Source organism: Vipera berus (assembly GCF_964194415.1).
Source record: "Vipera berus genome assembly, chromosome: 7".
NCBI lineage: Eukaryota > Metazoa > Chordata > Lepidosauria > Squamata > Viperidae > Vipera > Vipera berus.
The window spans coordinates 76,135,148-76,149,387 of NC_138209.1; the positions used below are offsets into that span (position 1 = coordinate 76,135,148).

Below are 14,240 nucleotides of genomic sequence, written 5' to 3' on the forward strand. Positions count from 1 at the left end.
GCCTTAATTAAACACTTGGAAACATATCTCAGTGGAAGGTGGTATATCCTTGGTTAACTAAAGCTTCAAAGCACTAAAACATCAGGAGACATGGAAATGAGTATTTTGTAGTCTATTCCACTTATGCATAAATATGGCTGTGTTTAGTCACCTGCGGAGATAAGAGCTGATTTTTTTTTCCCATTAAGCCATCATCATGTAGATTTGTTCTGTGGCCTGGTAGATTGAAACAGACTTCCAAAGAGCCAGCAACTAATACTTATAATTTTATATAAGTTGTTCCATACTGTAGAATCTTAAAATGCCAAACCATGCTACTGACTTTGACTGATGGGAAATATCATCAAATCCTACTGACATGAAGGTTTTGTATATACTACCAGTCTGTAAGAGAGGAGCAGGGGGGTGGGGTGGGGAGTCAAGAAAAGAATCCAACTAGAGTCGTTACATTCCCACAATTGCTCTAAGTCCAAGTTCTCTTTAATTCATTATGTTGATTTTTTTATCTGGCGCCAATTTAATGCTGGCTGTTAGTTGATCAGATTCTTGTGTATAGGCTTGAGCAATGGATCATCCTAACTGGAAGTTAATGTGTGGTCCCAATTCTTTGTGTCAGACACGGTCTCGTGGGCTCAACGTCTGCACCATTATTTGTTTCATGGATGTTCACTTTGGAGGAAAAGATTGTCAAAGTCCTGGGCTTCTGTCATCTAGAGCATGTTAAGGACAAAAGTTATGTTTGCGCCCTCAGTCCAAACGACTAAAATCAGTGGCTCCCTTTTCTGCGTCAGCCTTAAAATTAATTACAGACCAACTGCCGTCTTGCAGCCATGGCGATCACTTGTAAAAGGGATTCCCTTGTGGAATATGGTACACTCAGGAAAGTGCAAAAGACCTATTGATTCTTTATTAATCGGTCGGATCCAAGTTAATGAAAGGTTAACTTGCTCCGCGTGAACCTCCTTCAGTGCTCATGGTTTTGAGCGTTAAAATCAAAAAATGAGTTTTCAACTTTGGATAGGCTCTGCGTGTGGTCATGTAGTTAGAATTTGAATTGAAAAGGGGAAAAAAACTCTGAATCAGCTATGGCACTTAACTGGGTGATATTTTGTCTGTTTTGTTTCTTATCTAACATACCTTGCAGAGTGAGTATTATAAAATAGAGTAAAAGAATGTCCAAAAACACACATATGCAGATTTAAAGTTCCTGTAAGAAAAGGAAGAATAAAAAAAAGTAATCAGAAATGTTTCCCGCTTCTGATTACTATCCAGAAATTTTAATTTGTTATATTAAAATAAGGTTCACTAAATTGTAGATCAGTATTTGTTGTGGGTGCTACTTTACTAGATCAGTTAAACAGTTATTAGGGTTGCAACCTTTTGAAGAGTAATCTAGGTTGATTTGGGGGGAATGCACCGAATCTGGATAATTTAGAGCAAACCAATTGCTCTTTGGTGAGGATTAACACTGTAAAACTTGATGTTGATGTCCATTAATGTGTGTTATGCTGCTCTGTCCATTAGGAATTATGTCATACAGAAACCCTTCATGCTTAACATTCACTGAAGCTCACGATACTAATGGAATTTGCAGCGGTTACAAGCCCCTAAAGTGTAGAATTAGAAATCAATAATGCATAATATAATTTCTATATTCTACATGTTTAAGTTACTGCAGCATTAGTTAATCTTGCTGCCTGCCGCACAATATTTTGTGTGAAAGTTTCATCCAACAGAGTAATTACCGCTTCGGGCAAATGGATTTTTATCTTAGGGAAAATAGTTAAAGCCTGCTTTGATGTAGAGAAACTGAAATTTCTAGTAATAGTGCTTGTTCTTTTTATAACCTGATCATTGCAGACTACTCATTAAGCGTGCATACTGATGATAGGTTAGATCAGGGGTCCCCAACCCCCGATCCGTGGATGGGTACCGGGCCGCAGCATGCCAGCAACCGGACTGCACAAACAAGCCAAACCCCGCAGGATGCAGGCAGCACACAAACCACGCACTCTCCACGGAACCGGTCCCTGGTGCCCAAAAGGTTGGGGACCTCTGGGTTTTATGACATCCACAGTGCTAACTAATTTGCGTTTTGTGCTGGCTTATTCCTGATCCACTATTATTGTTTCGCAATTCAGCACATTTTATCTCTCCTTTCACCTAGTTTTTAGCAGACATGGAAAACAACGTACTCTTCAGAGATGACATTGAATGTCAAAAACTCATCATGGAAGCGATGAAGTACCATCTGTTGCCAGAGAGAAGGCCCATGTTGCAAAGCCCTCGGACAAAGCCTAGAAAATCTACTGTTGGTGTCCTGTTTGCAGTCGGAGGCATGGATGCAACTAAAGGTATCGGTTTATAATAAAGATTAAAAACTACTCCCATCATTGACTTCTGGTTTGCCATTGTGGCACCTACGGACGCCGGAAGGCGAGCTCCGTCTTCCGCATCTGAATTCATTCCACTAGAGGACCCTGGAAAGGGTCGAAAGTCGCCCTGTAGGGGTGACGAGCAAGGAGGGGATCCCCGCTTGATTGTGGGAGGGCGGCAGCTCTTACGCTTGATCCGGGGCAGCTCTCCAAACCAGCGGAGGAAAGACCGGCCATAGCAATATGGTTCATCACTAAGCTGCTGACACCCAAAGTCAAAATTACCACCAAGCACCTTTAAAGCAGTGCAGATGAAACTGGGTGAGATCTGATCTTCTCTTTAAGACTTTAAATATCTTTTCCTGTAAAAGCTGCCCAAAGTACTCTTCCCTTTGTGTGGAGAGAGGGAAGGGAATTTCTACCCCACCTTCTTAAGAACAGCGGCATCTAACTACCCAGGGGAAACAGAGCAACTAAAAGAACAAATGCTGGAGACATTTGTTTTTATCTAAAAAAGAAAAAGAAGAAAGAAAGAAACCTTGAAAAACTATCATAAAAGCTTTGGACTTCAAAAGCTTGAAATGGCATTGGTGACATCTTATGGTGAAGTATGGTATTACAACTTGTTATTGACTAAAAGAGACACCAAGCCAAGCCAAGACTCTAGAAAAAAACTCTTCTGACCTTGACAAATACCACCAGTGAAAAACTCAGCTGTAAAGAAGGAACTTTTGGGTGGCATATCTGGCCTCTGGAATACTTTGGACTATAAATTCTTACTTGATAAACAATCTCCGCTATAAAGACTACCTATAACACATGAAATACATGTCCCATACCCAGTTATAAAAAACGAAAAACTATTTTTAACGTTTGATTTTAAAGCCTTTAACGTAACACATTATCAAGAGAATATGGATGAAGATCAGGGAAAAAAATCCTTTCTGTGTTGAAATCAATACACAAAACCATTCTTTCAGCTTGTGACAAGAGAAGATGCAACATAAAGGAACAAGATGCCAGCTTAGATACACAAACCCAGACCTTGACTACAACCAAAGAACTAACAATGCAGAAAATAACAGGAGAGGTGGAACAACTAAACACTAAGGCAGAGGACCCAATTGACCATCAGATCCAGTCAATGGAAAAATCAGAAAAGGGAGTGACAACATTGAGAATGGAAAAGACTTTTTACACAAATCAGAAGAAATCTGAGGAAAAGGATGAAGAACAGATTGAATGGAAGATAAACTTATCAGCACAGTGGTGGGAATTTGGAGTAATAGGGAGGTGATCTAATGAATACAAATGGGCTGGTTCTTCCAAAAACTGTAATCAAATGGTCTTTCTTATTTCAAATAATATATATAATAATAGAGGGAGAACTGTTTGATGATTCAAAAGGACTGACATGGAAGGTCAGTTGGCAAAGGAAGAAAGCCAGAGTAAGGCTGAAGGAAACTAGGGTTTTGATTTATTAGAGGGGATTTCATATTACTGATTAGAGGATTGAATGTGGTGGAAAATAGATAATTTTTAGAAAATAAAGTAACAATAATTGAATAGGTAAGATGTGTAATAAGACTAATAGACTTTTGGTTTAATATGGTGGAAAATAGATAACTTTTAGAAAACAGAACAAGACTATATGCAAATAGATAAGATGTGTACTTGTTATGAAAAGGGGAAAAAGTTGAGATAAGGGAAACTTTGGTTACCTAAAGGTTGGAAATGATAAATACCAAATGTTAATTTGAATGTCGATGGGGGAAAAATTATAACATGACATTGATTGTATGTAAGGATTGAATGCAAACACAATTAAGATATGTATAAGCTAAAAATTATTGATAAATGATAAATGTAACAAAGATGGTTTTACTTAGTTGATAATAATAATAACTATACTAGCCTAATATGAGATAGTAGATATTAAGGGGAAAAGAGAGGAAATATCCGATGTTGTAAGTTGAGATTTGTATTAAAGATTTATATATATTATTGAATTATTGATTAACCCAGTCACCACATTGCTTTTTAAAGGTAAAATTAGAACACTAATAAAATATTATATAAAAAACAAACAAACACCTACTCCATCATACAGGTAGTCCTGAAGTTACAGCAGTTCACTTAATGACTGTTGACATCATCCCTGAAAAAAACGACCGCTATTTTTCACACTTAACGACCGTTGCAGCCTCCTCGTGGTCATGTGATCAGAATTCAGAGGCTTGGCAACTGACTCACACTGACGACGGCGGTGGCGTCCTTATCTTTTGAGACCTTCTGACGGGCAAAGTCAGTGGGCGAAGCCAGATTCTCTTAACGACCGTGTGTGACTAACTTAACGACTGCCGCGATTCATTTAACCAGTGTGACGAGAAGGGTCGTAAAATGGGGCAAAACTCACTTAACAAATGTCTCGCTTAACATAAATTTTGGGCTCCATCGTAAGTCGAGGATTACCTGGGATTAGAGTTTCATGAGCAACTAATTGGTGTAATCACCTTTGCAGCAGAAGTAGAAACACAGTTTGGATCTAACCTATTTAACTAGTGCAGGGGTAGGCAAGCTTGGCTCTTTGATGACTGGTGGACTTCAACTCCCAGAATTCCTGAGCCAGACATGCTGAGGGGAAAGGGAGAGGTTTCCAAGCTGAGCCATGCTGGCTCAGGAATTCTGGGAGTTGAAGTCCACGAGTCATAAAAGAGCCAAGGTTGCCTACCTCTGGCCTATACACTAAACCAGGGGTCTTCAAACTTGGCCCTTTTATGACTTGTGGACTCCCAGAATTCCTGAGCCAGCCACGCTGAGGGGAAAGGGAGAGGTTTCCAAGCTGAGCCATGCTGGCTCAGGAATTCTGGGAGTTGAAGTCCACGAGTCATAAAAGAGCCAAAAGAACTAGTAAGACGTATCACTAGCCTTCTACATGGAGTACAACCTGTTTCATTTTCATAGAACTGCAATTATTGTTCCACGTATTCTTTTTTTTTTAACATATATTATACTATTATTAAGGAGCAACGAGCATTGAAAAATACGATCTCCGTACCAATATGTGGACACCTGTTGCAAATATGAATGGGAGGAGATTACAGTTTGGCGTGGCCGTGTTAGATGACAAATTATATGTCGTCGGAGGTAGAGACGGACTAAAAACGTTGAACACTGTGGAGTGTTACAACCCCAAAACGAAAACGTGGAGCGTGATGCCACCCATGTCAACTCACCGGCACGGGCTTGGTATGTATAAATATTTACATTTTTGTTTTTTTAAGAAAGGGTTATGCGTTGAGCTTTTACCAGATTAACTCAAGCAGGTGATTCTAATGTTTTATTTGTGGTTCATTGTCATGGGGGGGGAGTTAACTTTAAAACTGTTAAATAACTTTAGTTATATTGGTGGTTCCAAATTTGGAGCCCATTTGTACTGGTAGGAGCAAACTTTCCCACTTATAGTAAGAATCTGATCACAGCCAACTATCTTTGGCTAATTTCTGTTTCTTTCCAATACCTTGGTCTGAAATTATTAATTTTAACAGGAGCCCTGGAGGGGCAGAATCCAATACTGCAGATTAACTCTGCTCACAGATAAGAGTTCGATCCTGACCGGCTCAAGGTTGACTCAGCCTTCCGTCCTTCAGAGGCCAGTAAAAGGAGAAGACCCAGATTGTTGGGGACAACATGCTGACTCTTAGAGAGGGCTGTAAAGCACTGTCGGGTGGGATATAAGTCTTAAGTGCTGCTGCTGTTAAGTGTTTCAAGTAATAATCAACATTATCAACGCCAAAATTGTTTGATTTGGCATGTTATTTATATCCCACCTGAGAGCTAAGTTGAGGACACAACATTCCTTGATCTCCCTGAGGAATTTTATGTCATTCTGAAAACCTCCATGAAAATATTGATTGGTTTCAGATACGTGCATGGTTGGAAAAGATGATGAAAAAACAGACAGAATTTAAACCAGAACTGTTTTCGTTAGGAATATTAGGACATCATTATGAGAAGGAGAAAGGAACATTTAATATTGCCTGTATTAACGGCAGCGAGAATTGTATTTGCCCAAACATTGGAAAAATCAAAACTTACCAACCGAAGAGGCATTAATCAAGAAAATCTTAGTAGGTGCAGAAATGGATAGATTGACGTTAGAGATGAAAGAGAAAGAAGATTCAGTTTACTTTAGAACATGGTTAGGAGAACGAACTAGAAGAAGAATGTTATGCGTTGATCAGTTAGTACTGTCTATGATAACCAATCATACTTATTATTGTTATTATCTATTACTACATTAATTATTGTTGCCTAAACATATGTACCCGGGCAATACTCTGTTTGCTAAATATTGAAAATGTTACTGGGGGATAACCCCAATGTTGACCCCAACCCTGTCCTAATCCCAGCCTAAACCCCCAGCCCCAACCCCGACCCTATCTTATTCCTTCTTGTTGTTGTTGGTTGCGAAGTCGTGTCCGACCCATCGCGACCCTATGGACAACGTTCCTCCAGGCCTTCCTGTCCTCTACCATCTTCTGGAGTCCATTTAGGCTCACAACTACTGCTTCAGTGACTCCATCCAGCCAACTCATTCTCTGTCGTCCCCTTCTTCTCTTGCCCTCAATCTTCCCCAGCATTAGGCTCTTCTCCAGTGAGTCCTTCCTTCTCCTTAGGTGGCCAAAGTATCTGAGTTTCCACTTCAGGATCTGGCCTTCGAAAGAGCAGTCAGGGTTGTTCTCCTCTAGGACTGACCGGTTTGATCTCCTTGCAGTGCAAGGGACTTGCAGGAGTCTTCTCCAGCACCGTAGTTCAAAAGCCTCGATTCTTTGGCGCTCAGCCTTTCTTATGGCTCTTATTCCTAACCCTATAAAATCCAATGAAATTCTTTTTTTTAAAAAAAAGAAAAGAAAATAATTTGAGATCTGGGTTTTGCTTCAAGAGTGGGAGAAGCCCAGCACTGAGCAATTTGTGATGTTTTTTTCCTTTTGAAGGAGTGGCGGTATTGGAAGGCCCTATGTATGCTGTGGGAGGACACGATGGTTGGAGCTACCTGAATACGGTAGAAAGGTGGGATCCACAGGCCCGGCAGTGGAACTTTGTGGCTAGCATGTCAACTCCGAGGAGTACAGTGGGCGTAGCCGTACTAAGTGGAAAGTAAGTGTTGTTGTTGTTAGCTGCGAAGTCGTGTCCGACCCATCGCGACCCCCATGGACAACGTTCCTCCAGGCCTTCCTGTTCTCTACCATCTTCTGGAGTCCATTTAAGCTTATGCCTACTGCTTCAGTTACTCCATCCAGCCACCTCATTCTCTGTCGTCCCCTTCTTCTCTTGCCCTCCATCTTTCCCAGCATGAGGCTCTTCTCCAGTGAGTCCTTCCTTCTCATCAGGTGGCCAAAGTATTTGAGTTTTAGCTTCAGGATCTGGCTTTCTAAAGAGCAGTCAGGGTTGATCTCCTCTAGGACTGACCGGTTTGATCGCCTTGCAGTCCAAGGGACTCGCAGGAGTCTTCTCCAGCACCACAGTTCAAAGTGCTCAATTCTTTGGCGCTCAGCCTTTCTTATGGTCCAGCTTTCACTGCCATACATTGCAACTGGGAAGACCATAGCCTTGGCTATACGCACTTTTGTTGGCAGGGTGATGTCTCTGCTTTTCAGTGTGCTGTCTAGATTTGCCATGGCTTTCCTCCCCAAGAGCAAACGTCTTAATTTCTTGGCTGCAGTCCCCATCTGTGTTGATTGTGTAAGTAAGTACAATAAGTACAGAGAACCAAAAGGAAGTGTAAGGCTTTCCGGTAGAGTCAGGTGGTCCTGGATTTACAGCCACAATTGAGCCCGTTGTTAAGCAAAGGCCTCACTTGACACACCCACGCCTGACCCATCCCAAGACCCTCCTTTGACACACTGAGCCCCTTATCAGCAGAAGAACATTGACATCCCCTCAACTCCGCTGAAGACGTTACCCAGCCTGGTAACGAAACGTTTGGAAAGCAACCCACGAGCTGGGAGGACGAACCGTCACCCTCATTCTCCACCCTGGCTAAAAGCATTCACCGTCATTGCAAACCGAACATCCCCTCTCTCTGACGTGTCCGTGTCCGTTTGCAGGCTCTACGCAATAGGCGGCCGAGATGGAAGCTCATGTCTGAAGTCCGTAGAATGTTTCGACCCGCACACCAACAAGTGGACGCTTTGCGCTCAGATGTCAAAACGAAGAGGGGGTGTGGGAGTAACAACTTGGAATGGCTTCCTGTATGCTATCGGGGGTCACGACGCACCAGCTTCTAATCTGACATCCAGGCTGTCTGATTGTGTAGAGAGGTACTATCCCAATCAATCGCTTAAACTTGAAGGCTTGGCGCAATCGTTTTGAGGGTGAACTTAACAGTTGTTGTTGTTTTAACCACCGAGTCGTGTCATACTCTCGGTGGCTTTGTGGGTAAGTCCTCTCCATGCTACCTTGTCAAGCGTAGGCCTTTTTTGGTTGTGGGATGTTCCTTTTTCTGCAGATCGTCCCCATCTTGCAACTGTCCATTTAGTGACCATTCAAAGCTACAACGTCGCTGGGGGAAAAAAAGGTGACTTGGGACGGCGTTTCACACTTAACGACCCTCGCAGCATCCTCTCAGTCGTGGGGTTAAAATTTGGAACGCTTGGCGACCGGTTCGCCTTTGGGTCGGTTACGGTGTCCCAGGATCACGCGATTGACTTTTACGAGCTCGTGACGGCAAAGCCAGATTCGCGGAACAACCATCTTACTAACTTAACAGCTGGTGTGATTCCCTTAACAGCTGTGGCAAGAAAACGTCTAAAATGGGGGCAAAATTGACTTAACAAATGTCTGACATAGAAAGAGAAATGTTGGGCTGTGTTGTGCTGGATTATTTATTTATTTATTTATTTATTTTATTTTATTTTATTACATTTATATACCGCCCTTTCCCGAAGGACTCAGGGCGGTTTACAGGGTAATTAAAAACCACAATACAAAAGTTAAAAACCAAGTTTAAAAAAGATTAAATTTATCCCTGTATAAATAAAACCCCAGTTAAAATAAATTAATCCTCAGCCTGGGCCAGAGAGCTCGAAGAGCCAGGTCTTCAGGCCCCGGCGGAATGAGCGGAGGTCGGGGGCAGTCCTCAGCTCCACTGGCAGCTGGTTCCAAAGGGCAGGCGCCCCCACTGAGAAGGCCCTATCCCTGGGTGTCGTCCGCCGGCAATCTCTTACCGGCGGCACCCTGAGAAGACCCTCCCTGTGGGAGCGCACTGGACGAAGGGAACTTGATGCCGGCAGCAGGTGTTCCCTCAGATATCCCGGACCCAAGCCATGTAGGGGCTTTATAGGTCATCACCAGCACCTTGAATTTCACCCGGAGGGCAACCGGAAGCCAATGCAGCTCGCGGAGTAGAGGTGTTACATGGGAGTATCGGGAGACCCCCATCACAACTCTCGCGGCCGCATTCTGCACCAGCTGAAGCCTCCGAGTGGTCCTCAAGGGCAGCCCCATGTAGAGAGCGTTGCAGTAGTCCAAACGGGAGGTCACGAGCGCATGAGTGACTGTGCGTAGGGCATCTCGGTCCAGATAGGGTCGCAACTGGCGCACCAGGCGAACCTGGGCAAAAGCCCCCCTGGTCACGGCTCCTATATGGTCTTCAAAATTGAGTCGTGAATCCAGGAGGACGCCCAAGTTGCGAGCCCTATCAACGGGGGGTAACACCTCACCCCCCCATCGTTAGAGATGGAATAGTCTGGTTGACCCGAGATGCCGATATGCACAGCCACTCAGTCTTGGCGGGATTGAGACGAAGCCTGTTTCTCCCCATCTGTATCAGCTTTGTATCAAGCCAGCATGTTCTCTGCTTGACCCTTCTTCCGGTTCCACTAGGCCAGGGGTCTTCAAACTTGGACCTTTTATGACTTGTGGACTTCAACACGTGGCTGGCTGAGGAATTCTGGGAGTTGAAGTCCACAAGTTCACAAAAGGGCCACGTTTGAAGACCCCTGCACTAAGCGTTCTTAGCATCCTTGCCTTCTCCAATCAATTTGCACGCAAGCCGGGGCCAAAATAAATCAGACGTCGTCTTAATGATTTTAGCATCTAGTGACGTGTCTGGTTTTATACAATTTTAACTCCTCTCCGTTTGGCTGTCCGTAGTGCAGGTAGATCCCTGGGACACAGCAACAGTCACAAATACAGTAGGAACCAGTAGCCAAATATCTGAAGTTTGATCAGCTGATGATGGCGATGCTACAAAGGTTGCAAGTGTGCAAAATGGTCCCCAGGTCACTTTTTCCAGTGCAGCTGTAACTTTGAATGGTCTCTGTTGTAAGTTGAGAACTACCTGTATAGTAAGGCCCTCATTCCCACCTCGTGGGTTTTCCATAAAAGCCTCTTATGGCAGATTTCCAAAATATGCGGAATTAAGTTCTAGGTGTGTGTTTTCCTTCTTTTTAGCCTTATCTAAATCATAGGACGCTGCAACCGTCCTAAATATGAATCAGTTGTCAAGCATCTGAGTATTTATTACGTGGCCAGAGGGATGCTGAACAGTCGTAAGTGTGAAAAACAGTCATATGTTCAGTGCCGTTGTAATTTCGAACGGTCAATAAACGAACTGTTGTAAACTGAGGAACTATTTGAACCCAAAGATTAAATGGGTTATGTCGTTAAACTACGTGTACTCAAAAGATTTATCTGCCTTGAAAATAACCCAGATTAAAATTTATAGCCGAGATAAAACATCAGGAATTGACCACACGAAATGCTTTATGATATTTTGGGTTATGTCGTTAAAACCTTTTATAGTAATTTTTACGCAATAGACTCTTTTATAAAATTCACCCAATTTTCAATTCCAGAAGACTCCTGGATTTTGGACACCTTCTGTAAGTTAGGCCATTTTGAGATACACCTTGGTTCAAAGTTTTTTTGCCTTCCAACGATTCATCATTTTCACCCAATAAAAGGGTGACACACAGACAAACAGAGTTTTAGTATATAAACAATTTCCCCGGGGAAACCAGTAGGGTTTCAAGACCTTGCCTTTCACAAAAAAAATCAAAACGGGTTCCAGGGGAATCACATTGCAAATCACATATTTTCCTGACAGTTCTTCAATTATATATAACAGAAACGTATTATTATTATTTTTTAATCAGATACGATCCCAAAACAGACATGTGGACTGCTGTTGCGTCAATGAGCATCAGCAGAGATGCAGTGGGTGTCTGCCTTCTGGGGGATAAGCTGTACGCCGTTGGAGGATATGATGGACAAGCCTACCTTAATACAGTAGAATCATATGACCCTCAGATAAATGAGTGGACACAGGTAATGTTGAGGCGAAGAGAGCTGACTAGCACACCTGAGATTGTGGGGTCTTTGATACTGTTTGAGCTTGGTTGTTTCCTTGCGGACATTTCATCGTCAAACTAGGTAACGTCATCAGTGCCCGAAGGGAGTGGGCAGGGTTTGAACTTGGCCCTTTGTTTCTTTTCATTTAAGAACCTTATTTTTAATTATCTTTGCTTCTTTTTAAAATTTGTGGTATCCTGTGACTGTACCTGGTGCTAGATTTTTTTTATTATTATTATTATTTTGGTCTTTGATCGTAAATGTTTTCTTTAACTGCGGAATCAAGCTTCCTGTTTGTTTGTTTTTTCAAATATGTGAGAAAGGGCATGGTATTAGTAGAAGGCAAAAAAGTTTTCCACGTAGGTTTTCCACTGTAATTTAAATTTGAAATGCTTCCCTTTATTATTATTCCGACTGTGTAAATTCCGGACTAGGTTAATCTGATTCAGAAATGGAATATAAATTTATCAAGGATTTGAAGTCTAGCCTAGCAGGATAGATTTAATGAGGGGGGGGAACCATCGCAGAAGGAGAAATGTTATATTAAGAAAAACATTTCTGCAGAGTTGCTGTGAAGTCGAGAATCATACAAATTCAGTAGCTGGTAGTGATCATGATAGTAATTAACCATGGTCCAATTTGACAATTTCGGGAACTGAGGTTTGATGCCAGATCAGAGTTTCTGAGGTTGAACCTAGGTGAGCTCTAGATTCTAATTGGGCTTTAATTTGAACAAGGGTGGCCTTGCTTCTCACCTTCTCCAAAACATTTGTGAAATCTTATTGATAATTTTTGTCTCTGATTATTTTTTTTTCTCAAATTCTTTTGCTGTTTCAGGTTGCACCGTTGTGCCTTGGAAGAGCTGGGGCCTGCGTGGTGACTGTCAAACTCTAGGAGTGAAATAAATTGTCTCTTTCTATAGACTGGGAATTTCACATCAAGTTATGACAGCATAAAAAAAACACGTAAGGTACCGTGTATCTTCGCAAGGCAAAGAGACTGACCTTAAATCTATTTGTCTAAAAGATTTTTTTAAAAGGACCAACATTGTGCACTTTAAAAAACAAAAAAACGAGTAATGCAGTTTATGTACCTGTCTCTGTGTATCGGTAATGGAATACATTACAAATAGGAAGCGTGTAAGTACAGAAATCAGAACAGAAAGGCAATCATTTTGATTGTTCTAGAGCAAGGGTCTTCAAACCTGGCCCTGTTACGACTTGTGGACTTCAACTCCCAGAATTCCTCAGCCAGCCACGTGTGGCTGGCTGAGGAATTCTGGGAGTTGAAGTCCACAAGTCATAACAGGGCCAGGTTTGAAGACCCCTGGCTGTCTAGAGGCCTGAAAGAAAGTTTTGGCCTCTAGCCACAGATCTACAATTTCCTCTGTGTCCTTTTGCAAGATGCAAGAGGCAGTCTTGCTTTGTTCCAAATGCTCTTTATTTTATTGTTTGCTTTATTTTCGTTTTCGTTTTGACATGGTACAACAAACCAAACGCAAAGGAAATAATCAAGTGTACTTCTTATTCGAGCAATGCTTTACCTCCGATGCCTATACAGGAAGCCCTCGGCTTAACGGCCGTAATTGTGCCCATTTTTTGTTGTCGCCAAGGGAGACGTTTTTGTTCCGCGGGTTTTGCCCCGCTTTACGACTTTTTCTCGCCGCCGCTGTCAAGCGAATCAGTGCCCTTGGTGAGTTGGTAACATGGTTGTTAAATGAGCCTGGCTTCTCCCATTGACTTTCTGTGTCAAGACGGTCGCAAAAGGAGAGCCATGTGACCTCGGGACCCTGCAACCGTCACAAATACGAGCCAGTTGCCAAACGTCTTCAGTTTTGATCACCTGACCGCGGGGATGCGGCAACAGTCATCAATGTGAAAAGTGGTCGTAAGTCGCTTTTTCTGTGCCCTTGTAACTTTCCGCAGTCACTAAATGAGCTGTTGTAAGTCCAGGACAACCTGTAGTTTGTCAGAGAGCTTTTGCATTTTTTCCCCTTTCAACCGAAGCCTTATTTTAATTATTGTCTTACGTTTGGAAATAGGTTACGGAGTGTATTTTTCAAGAACTTTCCATCACTGAGTACCCGGTGTCTTGTTAGGAAATTTTATGTACCCTAGAAAATAATCCTGCAATATCTTTCCAAACTGGGATTGTGTTGTCACTTTGTGGATCACTTCCTCAAAAAAGTTACAATGAAAGAGAGGTTGATGAGCTGATTAAAAATGACTCGGATTATTATTATGTTATTCCAAAACATTCCAGGATTGTGGCAAACTTCAGCTGAGACTAAAAGAGACATTGCCACAGATATTATATAGGCATTTATAGTGTGTTATTCCAACAAACAAAACAAAAAATGGGTTTGGCCTAGTTACATTTCAGATGTTCAGTTACATTCCAAATCAAAGGCTATTCAAATTCCCTAAGATCAAATTCCTGTAGCTCAATTATTTCATACTGTAGCAGTTCTTCTGTGGAATCTTCTTAAGGTTTATATGTTTACGCTAT

The 14,240-nt window shown here is 42.1% G+C and overlaps 1 protein-coding gene across 2 annotated transcripts in view; it reads left to right on the plus strand.

The window, feature by feature from the left end:
* KLHL5 (kelch like family member 5) overlaps positions 1 to 13,996 on the plus strand; it is a 21,332-nt gene extending 7,336 nt beyond the window's left edge. The window contains exons 5-10 of one of the 2 annotated variants that reach the window (XM_081332694.1): positions 2,168 to 2,354; positions 5,400 to 5,624; positions 7,373 to 7,535; positions 8,486 to 8,698; positions 11,537 to 11,708; positions 12,570 to 13,996. In XM_081332694.1, coding sequence (XP_081188820.1) covers positions 2,168 to 2,354; positions 5,400 to 5,624; positions 7,373 to 7,535; positions 8,486 to 8,698; positions 11,537 to 11,708; positions 12,570 to 12,626 — 1,017 coding nt within the window. In that variant the 3' untranslated portion in view covers positions 12,627 to 13,996. Of the gene's footprint in view, positions 1 to 2,167; positions 2,355 to 5,399; positions 5,625 to 7,372; positions 7,536 to 8,485; positions 8,699 to 11,536; positions 12,192 to 12,569 lie in introns of those variants that run through there. The other variant, XM_081332693.1, reaches the window with a different exon arrangement.
* Positions 13,997 to 14,240: the final 244 nt, after the last annotated feature.